At 39.6% G+C, this 16,502-nt stretch overlaps 1 protein-coding gene across 1 annotated transcript in view; it reads right to left on the bottom strand.

The window, feature by feature from the left end:
• Window positions 1-16,502, bottom strand: part of MKX (mohawk homeobox) — an 86,251-nt gene that overhangs the window by 62,743 nt on the left and 7,006 nt on the right. Inside the window, exons 3-4 of the mRNA XM_007470920.1 lie at window positions 12,989-13,142; window positions 12,223-12,558 (exon numbers count right to left, since the gene is read on the bottom strand). Of these exons, the coding sequence (XP_007470982.1) occupies window positions 12,223-12,558; window positions 12,989-13,142 (490 nt within the window). The remainder of the gene's footprint in view (window positions 1-12,222; window positions 12,559-12,988; window positions 13,143-16,502) is intronic.

Raw genomic sequence — 16,502 nt, 5'->3', positions numbered from 1 at the left:
GGAAAGAGAGAGGAGAATAAATGCCTAAAACACTTACTTATCTGAAGTTAATATGCTTGTGCGTCCTTTGACAATCCAACTGGATATAAGGAAAATATATAAAACCCAACAGATTTCTATATATTAGTGATGGCTATTACAAAATGTAGTAGACAAGTCATCCACAATAGAAACAATAAGAACAACAGAATAAAAGATGTAATTAACTTATGAGAAGTGTGCAGACCCTATGTAAAGAAAAACAACAAAAATTTGCTGAGTATCATGAGAGGTGATCATAATAAATGGAGAAATAAACACTTCCTGAGTGGGAAGATCTGATATAAAAAGGATATTAAATTCAGTGCTATCCTAAATTAATTTCCAACGGAATTTTTAGAATAGAATTTGTCAAACTTATTCCAAAGTCCAACTAGAGAAATACACTCAATTGTCTAGATGTGAACATTTTGAAAAGAGTGAAAATAAAGTAGACGTAGCCTGCCAGATGTCAACATGCACAACAACGCTACAGTCCTGAAAACAGCATGCTACTGACAGAGGAGTATCTTTTAAGTTGGATGGTATACAGTACAGTCTAGAAACAGACACACACACGAAAGGAAGCATTTCAAATCAGTAAGGAAAGGTGGAAGCACTCAGGACGCTGTGTGAGGACAGCTGGCTACCAATCCGGAAAAAAAATCAGACCACTACCTCGTACCATTTACAGAAACATTTCAGGTAGATTCTGAGCATGTAAGTGGACAATTAAAATAATAAGAGCAGTAGAAGAAAATGCAGAAGCATGACACAGGACAGAAAGACCCCGTGCAGATTTAACCCAAGGTCCCCTCCCTTCCTGGCCTCCTTCCCCACCTCAGGGCCCAGCACCCCAGGCAGGCCCTCTACCTGCCGCCAGGGGCTCCTAACACTCCTGAGAGCTGTTCCTCCTGTTGCTCAGAGCCCAAGTTCTGCTTCTAACAGAGATAACACGGTCTGTATTTAACTCTGACGTTCAGTACGCTGTGGGCTTCCTTCTCTCCCTAGAAATTTCACAGAATCTCAGATGATCAGAGGTAATAAGGTACTTATGGACCATCTTATCACAGCCCTCATGTGATGGCTAATGGAGCCAAGGCCCTGGTTAATAAGGCACCGGCCTTAGAACACATACCCAATTGCTAGCAGTTCTGGCTGAATACAGAGCTCCTGACTTATAAGGCAATGCTCTCTGCTCTTTCCATGGTATAACGTCCTGGGGCTTAATCTACAAGTGGGTAATTTCAGGTCAGGTAAGAGGGAGGATGGAGAGGAAATCTGGATACAGAAAGTCCTTTTCCAAACCACAGATGGTTTAACACAGCAGATATTTAACTATAGTAAAATATACATTAAACTTGTCATGCTTCCACTGGGCCTCCACCCAGACCGTATACTATCATTTTAATTAAAGCACCTGAGAGAATGAGGTCAAATATAGATCATTCACTTTTCTGGGTCTTCTCTGAGCTTCCTATTAGCATTTCAGCGAGCGTGTGTAAGGGGGCAGGGATTACGAACAGTATTTGGGGGGTGGTAATATGTCATGAAATCGTAAAGTTGAGCTTTTTAATATTTTCCTAATGAGAGGAAAGTTACTGTAACTATAAACTAAAATTTTATTGCTTCAATCATAGCAACCGTGAAATAGTCCTCAAACACCTTTCAAGATAGTTGAGAATTACTCTTCCAGATGATTTATGTTTATACTTTTTAAAGGACATTTTAAGAACAAAATATAAATTAAAAAAAAAAATCTTCTGGAAGAAAAAAGTACACAGGTTAGATAAACAGGAGGCCCCATGGGTTGGGAGTAAATCTGAACTGGTACCATGATTTCTGAATAGGTCTAAAGTAAAGGAACCCAGGAGACACAGTAAAAACTAAAGACCAACTGCACTACTGACAAAGTTGTAAAAATACTCCTTGATCCACCTGGATAGAGTTAGCAGCCCAGAAGAGGAGTAAAGAAGGGGAAAATACAGCGAGACTAAATGCAACCAAGACGATAAAAGAAAATGCAAAACAATGATAACACTCAGCCTGGGCTGCAAACTGGAGAAGGCTGGTGGATTCTCAAGCAGCCATTTAGCTGTGTGCTGGGCCAAGACATCACAGCAAAGGCACTTGGCACCACGCAACTCCTGGGCAGGGACTTTGCGTTTAGAAATGTAAGATGCGGCCACATTTAAGGGTCCTAGCTCTTGCCAGATACCCATCCTCTTGCCCCGCAGCCATGTGACAAGTGATCCCGAATACCACTCTGCCTTTTGCACATCTGCTGTCTAAATCAGTGCAGAAACTGGAAGCAGCGGCTCTGAATCCTGGCCTCAGCAAAAGGGTACGTTTTAGTGTCGTAATGACAGTCCTGGCAGAACAGGGTATATTCTTACTTCAAATGCCTCTGCCACACTGAGAGCTCTGTGCATCGTAAGCTGAGTCTGGCTCGATCAGGGGGCTATCAGTTCTACGTAAATACAGGGGCAACTACGTGGAAGCTTAAACAGCAACTGTTTCTTGGAAATCCCACTTTGTGAATGGTCGTCTCCGACTACTTTTCAGCACTTTTAAAAGGTTTCCTTTTCACTGGCGTTGTTTTTCCATTTTAATTTCATCTCACCAAACTGGTCCTCTCAAAACCACTATTCTAAAAAACATTCTTCTCTTCATTTAAATGAAGACTGATCAAAGGCAAAATTGCTTTATATAATGATACCAAAAAGGGAACACAGTCTTTCTGTCAAAGATGTCCATCTTGGTCACTATATCAAAGCACTGAGTCAGTGGGCAAGAGGCTGTTTCTAACCCCATCTGCAGTCCGGTGACTGTGGAAGACACCACACAAACCCACAGTGCCATCTGGCCACACAGCAAGGTGCTGCCCAATCTGTGGCACAGTGACGTCTACAGTGCAATTTAGCTTTTCCTACGTGAAATTTAGTGAAGTGTCTGATCTGAGGAAATGCTACAGGTGAATCTGACCCCGAAGCACCTCAGTGTTATCTTGCGCTGCAGCACCTTACTGGCCTGAGAAAAAGACTCAACACTGTGAGAAGCTGACGAGTGATGTTGGTGCTTAAAGCTCAGTCCAATCTATCTTCCCCAAACCACTCTCCAATTGGGTTGTTAGTATCACTCACATTTTTTCGGACCACTTTCAGGTAATGACTCAAGGTCTCCAGGGTAGACCCACGGCAGGGGGAAGATACCACTGGTCATTTTCAAAAGCCACTTTCTTTTCCCAACTATGTTCAATTCTCCTACTACTACTGCTATACACACACACACACTCTGAGACTTTTTCTCAGCAGCAGTTAACTGTTAGCGATATTCTACAAACCATTCCCCTTTCCCTTAGTAACACAGTTAAGACCAGATGTCTATTACAATCTATAATCTACCAACATGTGTGAAGACTTTTCCACTGCAGCCATTAAAATAGATGTTTTTTCAAAAAATGTACACACACACCTATCCTAAATTCTAAGAAGTTCAACACTAATGACAAGCTTTTTAAAATAAAAGTCAATTAAGTACCTGAAACTGCCAAAAGCCATAGACTTACTGTACCAATGATCAGGATCGCATTTCCAAGCAACCCAGTAAACTTGCATACAAAAAACCCAACAATTTCAATGCCTAGTGTAGAGCCCAAAGCAATTTCCTAATCTGCAAATTAAGGGATTGAACTGGAAGATCCTTTAATGTTTAATGCTGAATTTATAAAAATCCTTGCCTGTTTTCCTCTTTAGTACAATGAAAATAAGATAAATTAGGTAACACAGAGAGGAAAGGTTCATTATGCAGCTGCTATTTAAACATGCCATCCTTCATTTAAACTGAAAACCATGAAAAAATTCAAATGTGAAAAAAAACGAAGTGAAAATTATTATTATTATTTTTCTTCCTCAAAACTCACAATTATAAATGATATAATTTCTAATAGAAAACAAGAGCACAAGCTTCCAAAATTTAAAAGTACCAAACTTCAGGACTAGAAGAAAACACATATTTATTCTGAGTAAAAATTCTGTTACATCAACAAGACGAATTTTGACATAGAAAAATACCTGTTTAATTTTAGAAACAAAGTTGGGAGGCAGAAGGGAAAAACTAACTGTGACACACCAAAAAAGAAAGAAAGAAAAGAAATCACTTGCACGCTCATTAAATAGAATGTCTTGTTATTTTCACAGACAGTAACAACTTTTTGACATTCATTTCAGGCCCAGGCTGGAGAGGTGTCAACTGGTCTTATTTGGTCTTGTCAGTGTGTAAAGGGTTTACAAACCTGACTGAAGTTAGAATTAGTGGGAGTTAGGCACTTACATTCCTTATACACAGGAGAAGGGGGAAAAAGGTCCTTTTATGCCACCTTTGAGTTTGGCTTGAGCTTTTATGACTTATTTAGAAGTCCTAGGGAATGAAAAAAGTCTCTTAATGGAAATACTGACAGTCTTCAATACAGTGACATGAACCAGCATTTCTACGAAACTACACCAGGTGTGACTGACCACTCCAGCCAGCTGAAATGCAGTGTCGGAAAATCAGTTACAACAGACTGAATGCCAGGAGACAGTCCTGCCAAAATATAGGGGATACCCCTGCAGAATCAAAATGTCATGTTGATAAACTTGTTTTTAACAGAAAAACAGGTAAAACGTATGGGATCTTTACTCTTACATGTGGAGGAGAGAGAAAATGTAAAATTTCTGCATCGATGTTCTCCAATTCTATCATAGGATTAAAAATAGTCATTCTTAAAAAGCCAAAGTAGTCATGTCAACCCCGAGAGTGAATGGGGCAGAAGAGTTTAAATCACTGGATCTAAATCTGTGCTTTGTTTCTCAAATCTCACCCACAAGGCAGTGACCTAGATAAGTAGACAATAAGTATCATTACTTAGTGAAGTCAAATTCATAAAAGTTCCCTTTCTTTTTATTTGCCTGTCTCCTATACTTTTTATTCTTCTGTGGATTTTCTTTAAACCAACTAAACTTTTCCATTTATCATCCTTGCATTTTCCTGAAAGTCACTCTTTTAACTTGAAAATTGGTTTAGTTTCATTTTATACTTTCTAAGTTTTTATTTCAACTCTCTTAAACATCTCCGTTTTAAGCTTCATTCTGTTTACTTTTTTCTACCGGTTTTAACTTTTTTTGCATTTACCTTTTCTTTTTTTTCACCCATTTCGACTCATTCAGGACCATTTCCTTTCCCTTGTCATGTTCGCAGACACAGATCAACATACACATATGTACATTAAAATGTCCTGCATGATTTAAGAGGCAGACTAAATCACGAAAACACTAACTCCTTGACTTGAGAAACAGTTCCAGAGCAAATACGTGAAAGACACTATTAGGTGCTAGGAGGACTATAAAAATGAATAAAATACCATTTCAGGGCCTCGGAGAGCTTTTAATACACACAAGGCAGTGAGTATCTGCATGAAAGAAGAGATAGGATGCAGCTGCATTTCAGACGCAATCTGTCTATATTCACACAAATTTGAAAAGTGTTGCTGTCATTCTAAGGCACCACATGGAGGGAACACAATATAAAGGGACAAAAAACTCAGGGTCAAACACAGCCCTAAAAATGCGTACTTTTTCTAAGCTAGGCTGCCATATATTTTTGATCTGTTTGTAAGCCAGGTTGTTGAATGGCGCTGTTAAGTCTCAGCTTCTACGTATAGACTTTCTCAGGCTCTCACATGATACCAAATAACAAACAAAGAAAAGTGAATGAAAAACTAACCCCTGAAGGAGCCAGCAAACTGCTTATGCCAACATGTGTTCTCTTTTTCTATTTCTGTCTGCCATGAATCTCTCAGTTTTTAACAGTAGGTGGAACACTTACACTTATACAGTTTCATTTAAATTTTGCAAGTGAGTCCATAAAGAAAATTTACTTTCAAAGATCAAGCTCATGTGCATTTCAGAAATAATCCATGTGAATGTGTTCTGCCATCATCATCACTGATAAACATTTAATAAACTATAGTGTTCAGAATATCATGCTTATAAGTTTTTATAATTCTACCCCAAGCCTCCCCAAAGCTCAGAATTTCTATAAGTCTCATTTCAAAGGTTACTGCTTTGGAATAAGTAATTAGGAAAGATCCCTTTTTAAAGGCTATCAGAAAGACATTGTTCTTTATTCAAAGGCATCAGGAGAGCAAGTTTAGAGTTGTGGTTAATCCTAAAATTACTGATTTGAAGGGTGGAAACATATAAAAAGCAACAGGAGGAGGGAGTTTAGAGAAGAGAGAGGATGATGCTAAGGCACACCTCACATGCTGTGTTTCATACTATAAGTCTAGGAGAGCAGAAAATTCTATCTTTTTAAAATCGGTCCTTAAATTTCTATCTGGAAATTTCACTTAGGTGGAGAACCTCATTTCCAGATGGTATCTGATAGGTGAGGTATTATTGCAGTAAAGACACAGGACAAAAAATTGGATAACCTTTCAAGTATCCTTTAAATGTCACAAACTGGGCTGGTGATACAGGGTTTTATTATTCTCTGCTGGAGTACATCAACAGTCATTTGCATGCCAGGAAAAGAATGTCTGGAATCATCCAACAGGGCTAAGCTTAATCTTTCACTAAAAACAAGGAAGTGACAAGCACAAAAAGGGAAATAAAAGAAGATGAAAGTATCCAAAGTCGACTTACTGGTCAACAAAATTCCAAAGAGAAACTAGCATGTACACAGAAACCCATGCTATCCTTAACAGCTGGCTGGCTCTTGACAAAGCCTTCTGTCAACTACCATGAGGTTTTCTTTAAGCTCCCCCCTCCCCCGAACACCTAAAATTGATGAAACAAATTAGGAATGATTATTCACCGTTCAAAAGGATCTGACAAGGCAGTTCTTTAAATCTTTCCTCTGCTTCACTTAAACTACGATTTCTTTGATGAGTAAGGCCCAGGGCTCCAGCGAGCCTAGAACGTTTTTGTTTGCGGTATGAAGGCATGAAAGGGCACCTCGTAACGTGAAGGACTTGTGCCCCAGAAGTTTACTGTGAAGTCAGCAGTTTAGAATGGACAGCGCCATTTCGCCAAAGAAACTGTGCTATAAATTAGGGTTAAATCCCAGGCTAATCCAATGGTTTATTGAACTCATAGCATCCCTGGCTTTTACTACTGATAGTACCAGTTTAAATTCTAAAGTACACAAGTGTGCAGGACGAGAACGAAAAAAGACCATCTCCACCACCCACCGGGGTCATCATTAGCCAAGAAAAAACATTTGGAAATGGCATTTAGCTTTTTGTCATTCTCCCAGATTTACTTTCTACTGCCTTGTTTGTCTTTCCCCAGTAACCAAAATCCCTAGTTCCCTCATTTTGCCCCATTTTGCAGGCCATTCAAATGGACTCCACCTCCCAAAGAGTCCTGTGCACCAAATAAATGACTTTTTTCTGTCCATCAAAATCTCCATTTCTGGGGCTTCCCTGGTGGCGCAGTGGTTGGGAGTCCGCCTGCTGATGCGGGGGACACGGGTTCGTGCCCCGGTCCGGGAAGATCCCACATGCGGCGGGGCGGCTGGGCCCGTGAGCCATGGCCGCTGAGCCTGCGCGTCCGGAGCCTGTGCTCCGCAACGGGAGAGGCCACGCCTGCCGATGCAGGGGACACAGGTTCGTGCCCCGGTCCAGGAAGATCTCACATGCCGTGGTGCGGCTGGGCCCGTGAGCCATGGCCACTGAGCCTGCGCATCCGGAGCCTGTGCTCCGCAACGGGAGAGGCCACAACAGTGAGAGGCCGCGTACGGCAAAAAAAAAAAAAACCTCCATTTCTTCAGGGATATTCACCTCAGTCAAGTGGAGGGGAAGCTAATCTGATTAATTCACACTAACAGAAAAGAGTTCTATCTGCCAATATGGTTTTTCTATACCAGATGTGTATAATTAAGAGGGATTTTAGGCAGTTTAACAAGATGAAGTTCAGCCTCGTGGGAGCAGAGTACATTTATGAATTATATAAATTCATAAAGCAGTGGGGAAGCAGTGGGGCTCAGAGAGTAACCATCAGAGTGTACTAGCCATTTATAAGTTGGTCATTTGTGAGCTGCGAAAAGAAAGAACAGAATAGGAACTTGTCCTCGTGCCAGCAACAGAGCAGGGAAGTTCACACTTCCTGTTTCAAGACTTGCCTGACAGTCCCCTCACGAAGTATACTTCTTAGAAATGTCTCCTTTCTCCCTCACTGAAGAAGGAAATTTAATAGGCTTGGTTTAGGGTAAATTAAACTCAAATCCAAGTTAGGAAAGCCTCTAGTGAGGACTCACTCTGGAACATGCTACAGATGGTGGCTGGCTCCTTCACGGATGGCCCCATCTGGGGAACTTGAGCACTGAGTCAACAGGAGTAGAGGCATGTATGATGCTAGGGTCCTCATCCTGACACCTCAGAGAGCAGAACCCCTCCATCGAATATCTGAAAATTACCACCTGTTAACCTAACATGACGAAGAGGACTGTAATTTTAATTTAGGTGACTTCATTCAACAGATGACACTCTGTGACTAGATTTTCTTGTGTATTACTTAACTGTATTTAGAAGCAATAACCTTAATAATTCTGATCAATTCTAATGTTATAATTGCTGCTGTCAGAATGCTTACTGAGAGCCTACCATGCCCCTGAAAAAAGAACATCTTTTCTTTTTTTCCTGCATGTTGTGGGAGACTGCAGATTAGAGAGAAATATTTAGTGTCTACATAAAATCAATAAAAACATGTTTGTATCTACTTGGATGGTGTCTAATAATATCTTCAATTAGGATTACTGCTTTATAATCTACCAGACTTCTCCCTGCTAGAGTTTAACAAGTGAAATGAAATTCAGTGATACGTTAGCCTTCCAAACACCAACTCTTCCTTTCACTTGGCTTTTTGACTCCCTATACTTAGGGAAATGCATCATGCGACAGCAGCTGTCTTACAAAAATGGGTGGAAAAACGGATACGATTTCTCAGCACAGATAAACCAATAACTTGTATTTAAAGGTGATCTCTTCTGAAAAAAAAATTTTTTTAAGCCGAAGTCTTTGTACTACTATAGAACTAGGGTGGTGGAGGGGATGGTGTTTGAGAGCAGACATAGAAGGTTGCTGTTTGGATGAGGAAGGAAAGATACAACCAGAAGGAACTGAAGGGATTCGGAATAGCCTGTATGCCAGAGAAAACCAAAGCAGTTGTTCAGAAAATATTTACTGAAATTCTCTGTTCCACCGCTTATGCATGACTGCTAACCCAGATACAACTGCAGCAGCAGTGTCACTCAATTCCCACAGAAGACAGCCATTTACTGTCTTCGTCTGAAATTTAGTAGACCAGTTTGAGACCAACCAGTCTTTCCTCATGCTCCATCCACAAACCCCAAAGTTGTATCCTGTTCTTTTTAAGCTTATACATATGCACGCAAATCCAGAAGTTTACGTGTCTAGGCTGCCATCTCATTGCTTGCATAACTAAAAGATAGGTTTGATTTAAAACTAGAATTTGGGGCTTCCCTGGTGGCGCAGTGCTTGAGAGTCCGCCTGCCGTTGCAGGAGACGCGGGTTCGTGCCCCGTTTCGGGAGGATCCCACATGCCGCGGAGCGGCTGGGCCCGTGAGCCGTGGCTGCTGGGCCTGCGCGTCCGGAGCCTGTGCTCCGCAAATGGGAGAGGCCACAACAGTGAGAGGCCCGCATAACGCAAGAGAAAAAAAAAAAAAAAAAAACAAACTAGAATTTGGCAAGCGAATAGTCCATACCATGGACCAAGTGCATTTGGAATGCTTTCATAAAAATACATGGCCAAGCAACTTCACTTCGAAAAGCATCAACTATACAGGCATGCTAGTCCTTCTTTGACTTTACATTTTGTCACCTTGGAAAAGAGCACGGATTTTCAGAAGACCCAACACACTGGGGAAATTTCATAGGCACCTGACCTTGTTTTTACTGGGCAACATAAATTTACAAGAAAAAAAACATTTAAACAATGGTCCTTCAATTATACTCCCTCATCAAATTGTAATTTTCATTGTTTTTATCTTCCTTGTTTTTGTCCATACACACTTGTCATAATTATACTCAGTGTATCCACAATTAAAATTTTTTCACTTAACCTTACAATATTTCCCATGTTGTTTCATAGTCAGTATCAGTATTACAAATAAAAATTTTGACTTTTATGCTATCTTAATCTGGTTTGGGATTTGGATAACATTTACATTTTTAAAAGTTGGGATATTCCCCATGTTTTTATATGTTCCAGAAAAATGTATAAAGCATAGGAATTATTTCTTCAAAGTTTGAAAAAAACTCCAATGGATCTATCAAGTTATCTATCAAGTGTTTTGGGAACTGAGTTTACTAAAAACCTTAATTTTTCGTGCATTAGCAGTCATTTAAACCTTTTCTTATTATGAATTAATAATTTAATTTGTGTGGATAATAGCAATTCACTTCATCCATACATTTGCATACAGTATACTGTCAAACAATTGTGCATAGTACTTTATCATAATTTTTTTTTTTTTTTTTCATTACGCGGGCCTCTCACTGCTGTGGCCTCTCCCGTTGGGGAGCACAGGCTCCGGACGCGCAGGCTCAGGGGCCATGGCTCACGGGCCCAGCCGCTCCGTGGCATGTGGGATCTTCCCGGACCGGGGCACAAACCCACGTCCCCTGCATCGGCAGGCGGACTTTCAACCACTGCGCCACCAGGGAAGCCCCTGCTTGAGTTTTTTTACTACTGACTTCAAAGAGCCAACTCTTGATTTATTTATCTATTTTTCAGCTTCCATTTTACCACTTTTTGTTTTCTGTTTATTCTTTTTCAATTATCTCTACTTGAATGACTTGGTTTATTTTCCTTTTCCTCAAACACTCTGAATTACTTACAAGTTCTGTCAGTTAGGTATTAGTAGATAGTTTTAAATGTTTCATTATTGGCTAAATTATCTTTTATTGCATCTTTTACTTCTTCCTAGACCCAATTTATTATTTACAAGGCTATGTATTTCTGAGTGTTTGGAGTTGTTTTCATTGTTGCAGTTGGAGATACAAACAAAAAATGAGATTAAGTCAAAAATGTATTCAGATTTCCTCTGAATCCTCATAGATCTTGTACATATTTGTAGACACTTAAAAATCAGATATCTGGCTAAATAACCTTAAGGATATATTAAACAGACCAACTTTAAATTTCTTTATAAAGCTCTACTGTTCACATATCAAGCTCCTTGATGTTATAAGGACTAAATGTAGTAGTACTTGTGTAGTATTTAGCGTAGAACCTAGCATATCACAACTATTCAATAAATGACTGGTGGCAGTATGTGTAACAGTAGCGGTGACAGTCATCTAGCAGTAGTTAGGCTCCTCCAACCTCTTGTGCAGGCTCAGCTACACCACTGACCTGGAGAAGAGGAACTCGCTGCGTGTCCTTGGTCGGGGCTTTCTTATCTGTGACATAATGTGGCTGGGCTGCATATGCCCCCTGAAGTTACTAATTCCAGGGGTAACATTTCTAAATCTCACTGCCTGGCATTTTCAGGACCCAGAGTCTACCTACACCAGATGTAGGGCACACAATCCTTTGTAATGAAGCACTGAAGTCAAGACAGATAATTTTACCAAACTTGCCACTCCATCTGAAAGTTGTGGACAGGTAGAAATTGATTCGCTCTTTCCTGACTAAAAGCAAAACTTTCAAAGCTACTTACAACCCTACTTGTGTGTTTCAGGAATAAAAAGTAAGATTTCCAAAGCAATTTAAGCCACGTTTCCTTCACAAACGTCTTGGCACCCATGCTACTTTGTGTTCATTTTCCATCACTATAAGCAATCAAAGAACTTAAGAGAAAAGATGGAGTACAGAGGATTTGCATGGCTGGTTATAATCTGGGATATTCCTCCATTACACTTTATTCATAAAGCCAATACATATCTCCTCTAAGAATGTTTATCACTAAGATTAAAAATTTTTATTAAGGATGAAAGCTTCCCAGTAAACCATCATCTACTAACAAGCGTATCTGCTAATTAAGAACAAAATGAAAGCTTTCAAACTGAATTATAGGCCATATGTACATAATCTGATGCACAAGCAATAAAAATTATGCCTTTACACCTGTCAAAAGAAAGCTCTCTGCTGCAGCTTTAATTCTGTTTCAAACAAGGCATCACAAAAAGCACAGACTTACCTGTGCGATAGACGAAATTGCCTTCGGTTTCTGACGATGAGGGAGATACCAATTCCTCCTCAAATTCATTGGAACTAAAAGATCCTGAATGGTTTCTCTGCCTTGTCTTTCCCATTATGGCAGCATTTGCGACCATGACGTGTCTCAAAGAGTCGTTAAGGTAACGATTCAACAAGCTGCTCTTGTATTTTGGGGGCGATACGTAGTCCTCATTGGCCCGTGACTCTGGCCTCACTCCAGCTTTTATGGCTGAGCTCTCACTTTTAATCACAGGATGGTGAACTGGGTTATTATAGCCTTCTTCACTCACGTGGTTTCGTGGAGGATTTTCTCCATCTAAGGGGGAAAAATACCACCAGGGAGTACTTATACATACTTTTCCCCTGACACCCAACTGTTACATTTAATGATTTAAAATATATATAGGAAGAATATTTAAAGTGTATAAAATTATCTTTGATATTTAAGATTAATTTTTAGGCAAAGGAAAGCAGGAATCTATATAATCTCTCCCTTTGGTACGTTAATTTTAATGAACTTCACAAAAAATGTTATTCTGACACATGATAAATCTATGAACAAGAGGAAGCAGCCATAATTTGGCTGCTCATTTACAGTATTGTAAAAGTAAAGTTACCTCATGCAATGAAAAAGAACCATTATGGCACCATCATGTTTTGTGGGATCAACCTTAAAAACAGCAATTGAAGTGAATGTCCCCTTACAAAGGCAGAGCAAAGAAAGCAAGATAAAAATACTAACAAACCTTCAGAACATGAGTCATCACTGCTTACACTCAGCCGCTCAGCGTTTCCTTGAACATACTTATTGTACAACTTTATTCTTAAGGCCCAGCTTAAATCTGGCTGTCGAACAGTATTCTTAAGCCGACGTCTTGCATTAGCAAACCAATTTGACACCTAAAAAAGTTTTATTTCTCAATTAACACAACATAAAAAAATTACCCATCCTACAATTACTTTCCCAGAAAGAACCTAAGCCTCTCTCATAATCTCTGATCATTACATATTCTCATGACATAACAATATTGGAAATTTATAACCATTCATTCATTCGACAAATGTGCTGAGCACTTACTACACAGAATGAGCACTAACTGTATTCTGGGAATAAAAAAAATATTGAAGGACTTTGCCATAAAATTTTCAGTCTAGTAAGAAAGGTAGGAGAGTGCACAAATAACTCTAGTATCTATTCACAACAGCCAAAGCATGAAAGTAACCTAAATGTCCATCAACAGATGAATGGATAAAGAAGATGTGGTACATATATACAATGGAATATTACTCAGCCATAAAAAAGAATGAAATAATGTCATTTGCATCAACATGATGGACCTAGAGATTATCATACTAAGTACATCAGAAAAAGAAAGACAAATACCATATGATATCATTTATATGTGGAATCCAAAATATGACACAAATGAACCTAACTATGAAACAGAAACAGAATCACAGACATGGGGAACAGACTGGTGGTTGCCAAGGGGCAGGGGTTTGGGGGAGGGATGGACTGGGAGTTTGGGATGAGCCGATGTGAGCTTTTATATACAGGATGGATAAACAACAAGGTCCTACTGTAGAGCACAGAGAAGTATATGCAATATCCTGTGATAAACCGTAATGGAAAAGAATATAACAAAAAAGAATATGTGTGTGTGTGTGTGTGTGTGTGTGTGTGTGTGTGTGTGTATAACTGAATCACTTTGCTGTACAGCAGTAATTAACACACTGTAAACCAACTTACTTCAATAAAAAAACAAATTAATATAGGAAAGAATGTGATAAATGGCTTAAGACGCATTAAAATATAATGTTACAGGAGTGCAACGGAAAGAGGGGTTACTTTGATGTGACTCAAGACTTCATGAAGAATTTAAGCTAGATTTTGAAGGAATAGGTCAGGGATAATGGGTAGGGAAGTGTGTTTCCAACAAAGACGACACGGGAACAAATATAAGTCAAATTCCCGGGACACTGTGGTAGGTAACGAAGAAGGAAGAAAGAGATGCCCTTGAGTTATCAAACTTGTGTAAGAAGCGAAGATCCTGCCAACCTGAGAAAGTAGAATTGTTTGAAGGTGAAATGATGCGTTTGGTTTGGGAATGTTTAGTTTGAGGTACTAGAAAAGCATACAGGTGAAATGTGCAGCAAGAAAATAAAAATGGCATCTGAGATCTAAGGGCAAGGAAGACCAGACTTGGGTCAAATGCACAGAGGTGAGAGCTGAAGCTGTGAGAGCAGACAGAATGCAAAGAGGGTCAAGGACCAAACCCTGGAAACCTCCAGCAGTTAAGGAGGTAGGAGCTGGCAAAAGAGTCAAGAGACAGAGCAATCAGACAAGCAGAGAGAGAGAGAAAAGCCAAATAATACCCAGCTTTAAGCTAAAAATCTAGTGCTTCCAAATAGGTGATGGCAAAGAAATGAACACTGCAAAACAAGGTTAGTTCCATTGTTTTTGTTTAAGGTGCTACTGGATTTCTAGAGGCTAAAATGCCACTTGACATTTCTTTTTAAACATCAAGCTATCATCAGAATATATATATTAAAAACATGAAAGGCCAATACTTGCCTTGAAAAGGATGAAAAGTGGAAAGAGGATTACGTTTTCCTACCAATTTGTTCCGTAACCTGACTCCACAGTATATTAATGGTTTGTGTGGTGATGCTTGCACTGGAAATTTTTTTCTTTTTTAAATTTATACTATAAATACACAACTTTTGCACATTACTCAAGCCTTAATTATTGAATGAACCTGTGGTGAATCCTACATTTAAAAAAAAAAACAAAACTATAATTTTTTTCTTTTTTTCCCCATGGGTAAAACATGGTAGTCTTCCCCAGTTTATATATGCACAAACCATATCATATATAATATATATTCAGTGTTACCTCCCTTTGTGTCTTAAGCAATGATAACTGTCCTCAAATTTATGTGCAGTGGTGTAATATCTTACCACAGCATTTCAGAAGCCTTCGACTCCGTCAACCCCTCTTCCTGCCAAGCTGCGCTATTATTACTAGGGTTTAGTCTGACTTTGAATTCTCTGTCTCCTCCAACCTCTACAAACAGACAACTTCTGGGACTATTCATTCAACAAACACATACTGAGTAGCTCCTGTGCTTTAGCCATGATATTAAGTGCTAGGAATGAATAAACTTTGTGCCCTGCACACACAGAAGGACTAGAAGTGAAGAGCTACACGTGATTAACTATGATACATGGGTGAACCTGAACTATGGAAGCATGAAATGCCTGGCCCATTTCCTCTCAAACCTCCCTCTGTTCTCCAAGTCATGGCCAAAATGTTCGCCCATGTCCTCATGAGTACCAACTGGGAATTTTAGAACAGTACTTTTTCGAACTTCCCTATCTTCCATTCTATCCACTTGAATGGATCTTAACAACCATCATCAAATTCAAGTGTTGATGCACCGTTATGATTTAATTACTTACTTAAAGTCTTCACATCCTCATGCATGTCCTGTCATCCTCTAACTGTGGTATAATGGAAAGAGACCTGGTTTCCTGTTCTGACTTAGCCAAAAACAGGCTGTGTGAGTTTAGATAACTCATTCATCTTTTCAGAACTTCATGGTTCCTGACATCCTTGCCAACTCTGAAAATTAAGATCTGTGAAATGTCGTCCATGCTCTCCTATAGAAGTGTTCATTCATCTCCTTTACGGTTGGTACCAACCTATCTTCTGCTCCTGACCACTACCCTCTTCAGCAATCCGAGAGGTGTTTTATGTCCTTCTCTGTTCCTTTTGCACACAGAGGACAGCCTGCAACTTCCCCCATGCCTGTGTCACTTATATTTATTAGAATCCAACTCCCAAACTTTTTTTGTTACTTTCTTTACTAAACATCATGTAATTCAGAGGCTAATCTTAAATCTTAACTGACCTTAACACTTTTTTTTAAAGTCTTTATTGAATTTGTTACAATACTGCTTCTGTTTTATGTTTCGGTTTTGTGGCCGCGAGGCCTGTGGGATCTTAGCTCCGCCACCAGGTATCGAACCCGCACCCCCTGCATTGGAAGGCGAAGTCTTAACCACTGGACCGCCAGGGATGTCCCTGACCTTAACTCTTAATACAACCAACACACAGTACCGCATAGTGTAAAATCCAATTCTTATGAAACTCTTCATATTTTTTATTAAAATGCAATGGACTTCAGGGCTTCCCTGGTGGCGCAGTGGTTGAGAGTCCGCCTGCCGATGCAGGGGACACGGGTTCGTGCCCCGGTC

This window comes from Lipotes vexillifer, unplaced genomic scaffold (genome assembly GCF_000442215.2).
Source record: "Lipotes vexillifer unplaced genomic scaffold, Lipotes_vexillifer_v1.1 scaffold439, whole genome shotgun sequence".
Classification (NCBI taxonomy): domain Eukaryota; kingdom Metazoa; phylum Chordata; class Mammalia; order Artiodactyla; family Lipotidae; genus Lipotes; species Lipotes vexillifer.
Note: the sequence above shows the minus strand (reverse complement) of the source record. Positions and strands in the feature narration are given on the sequence as shown.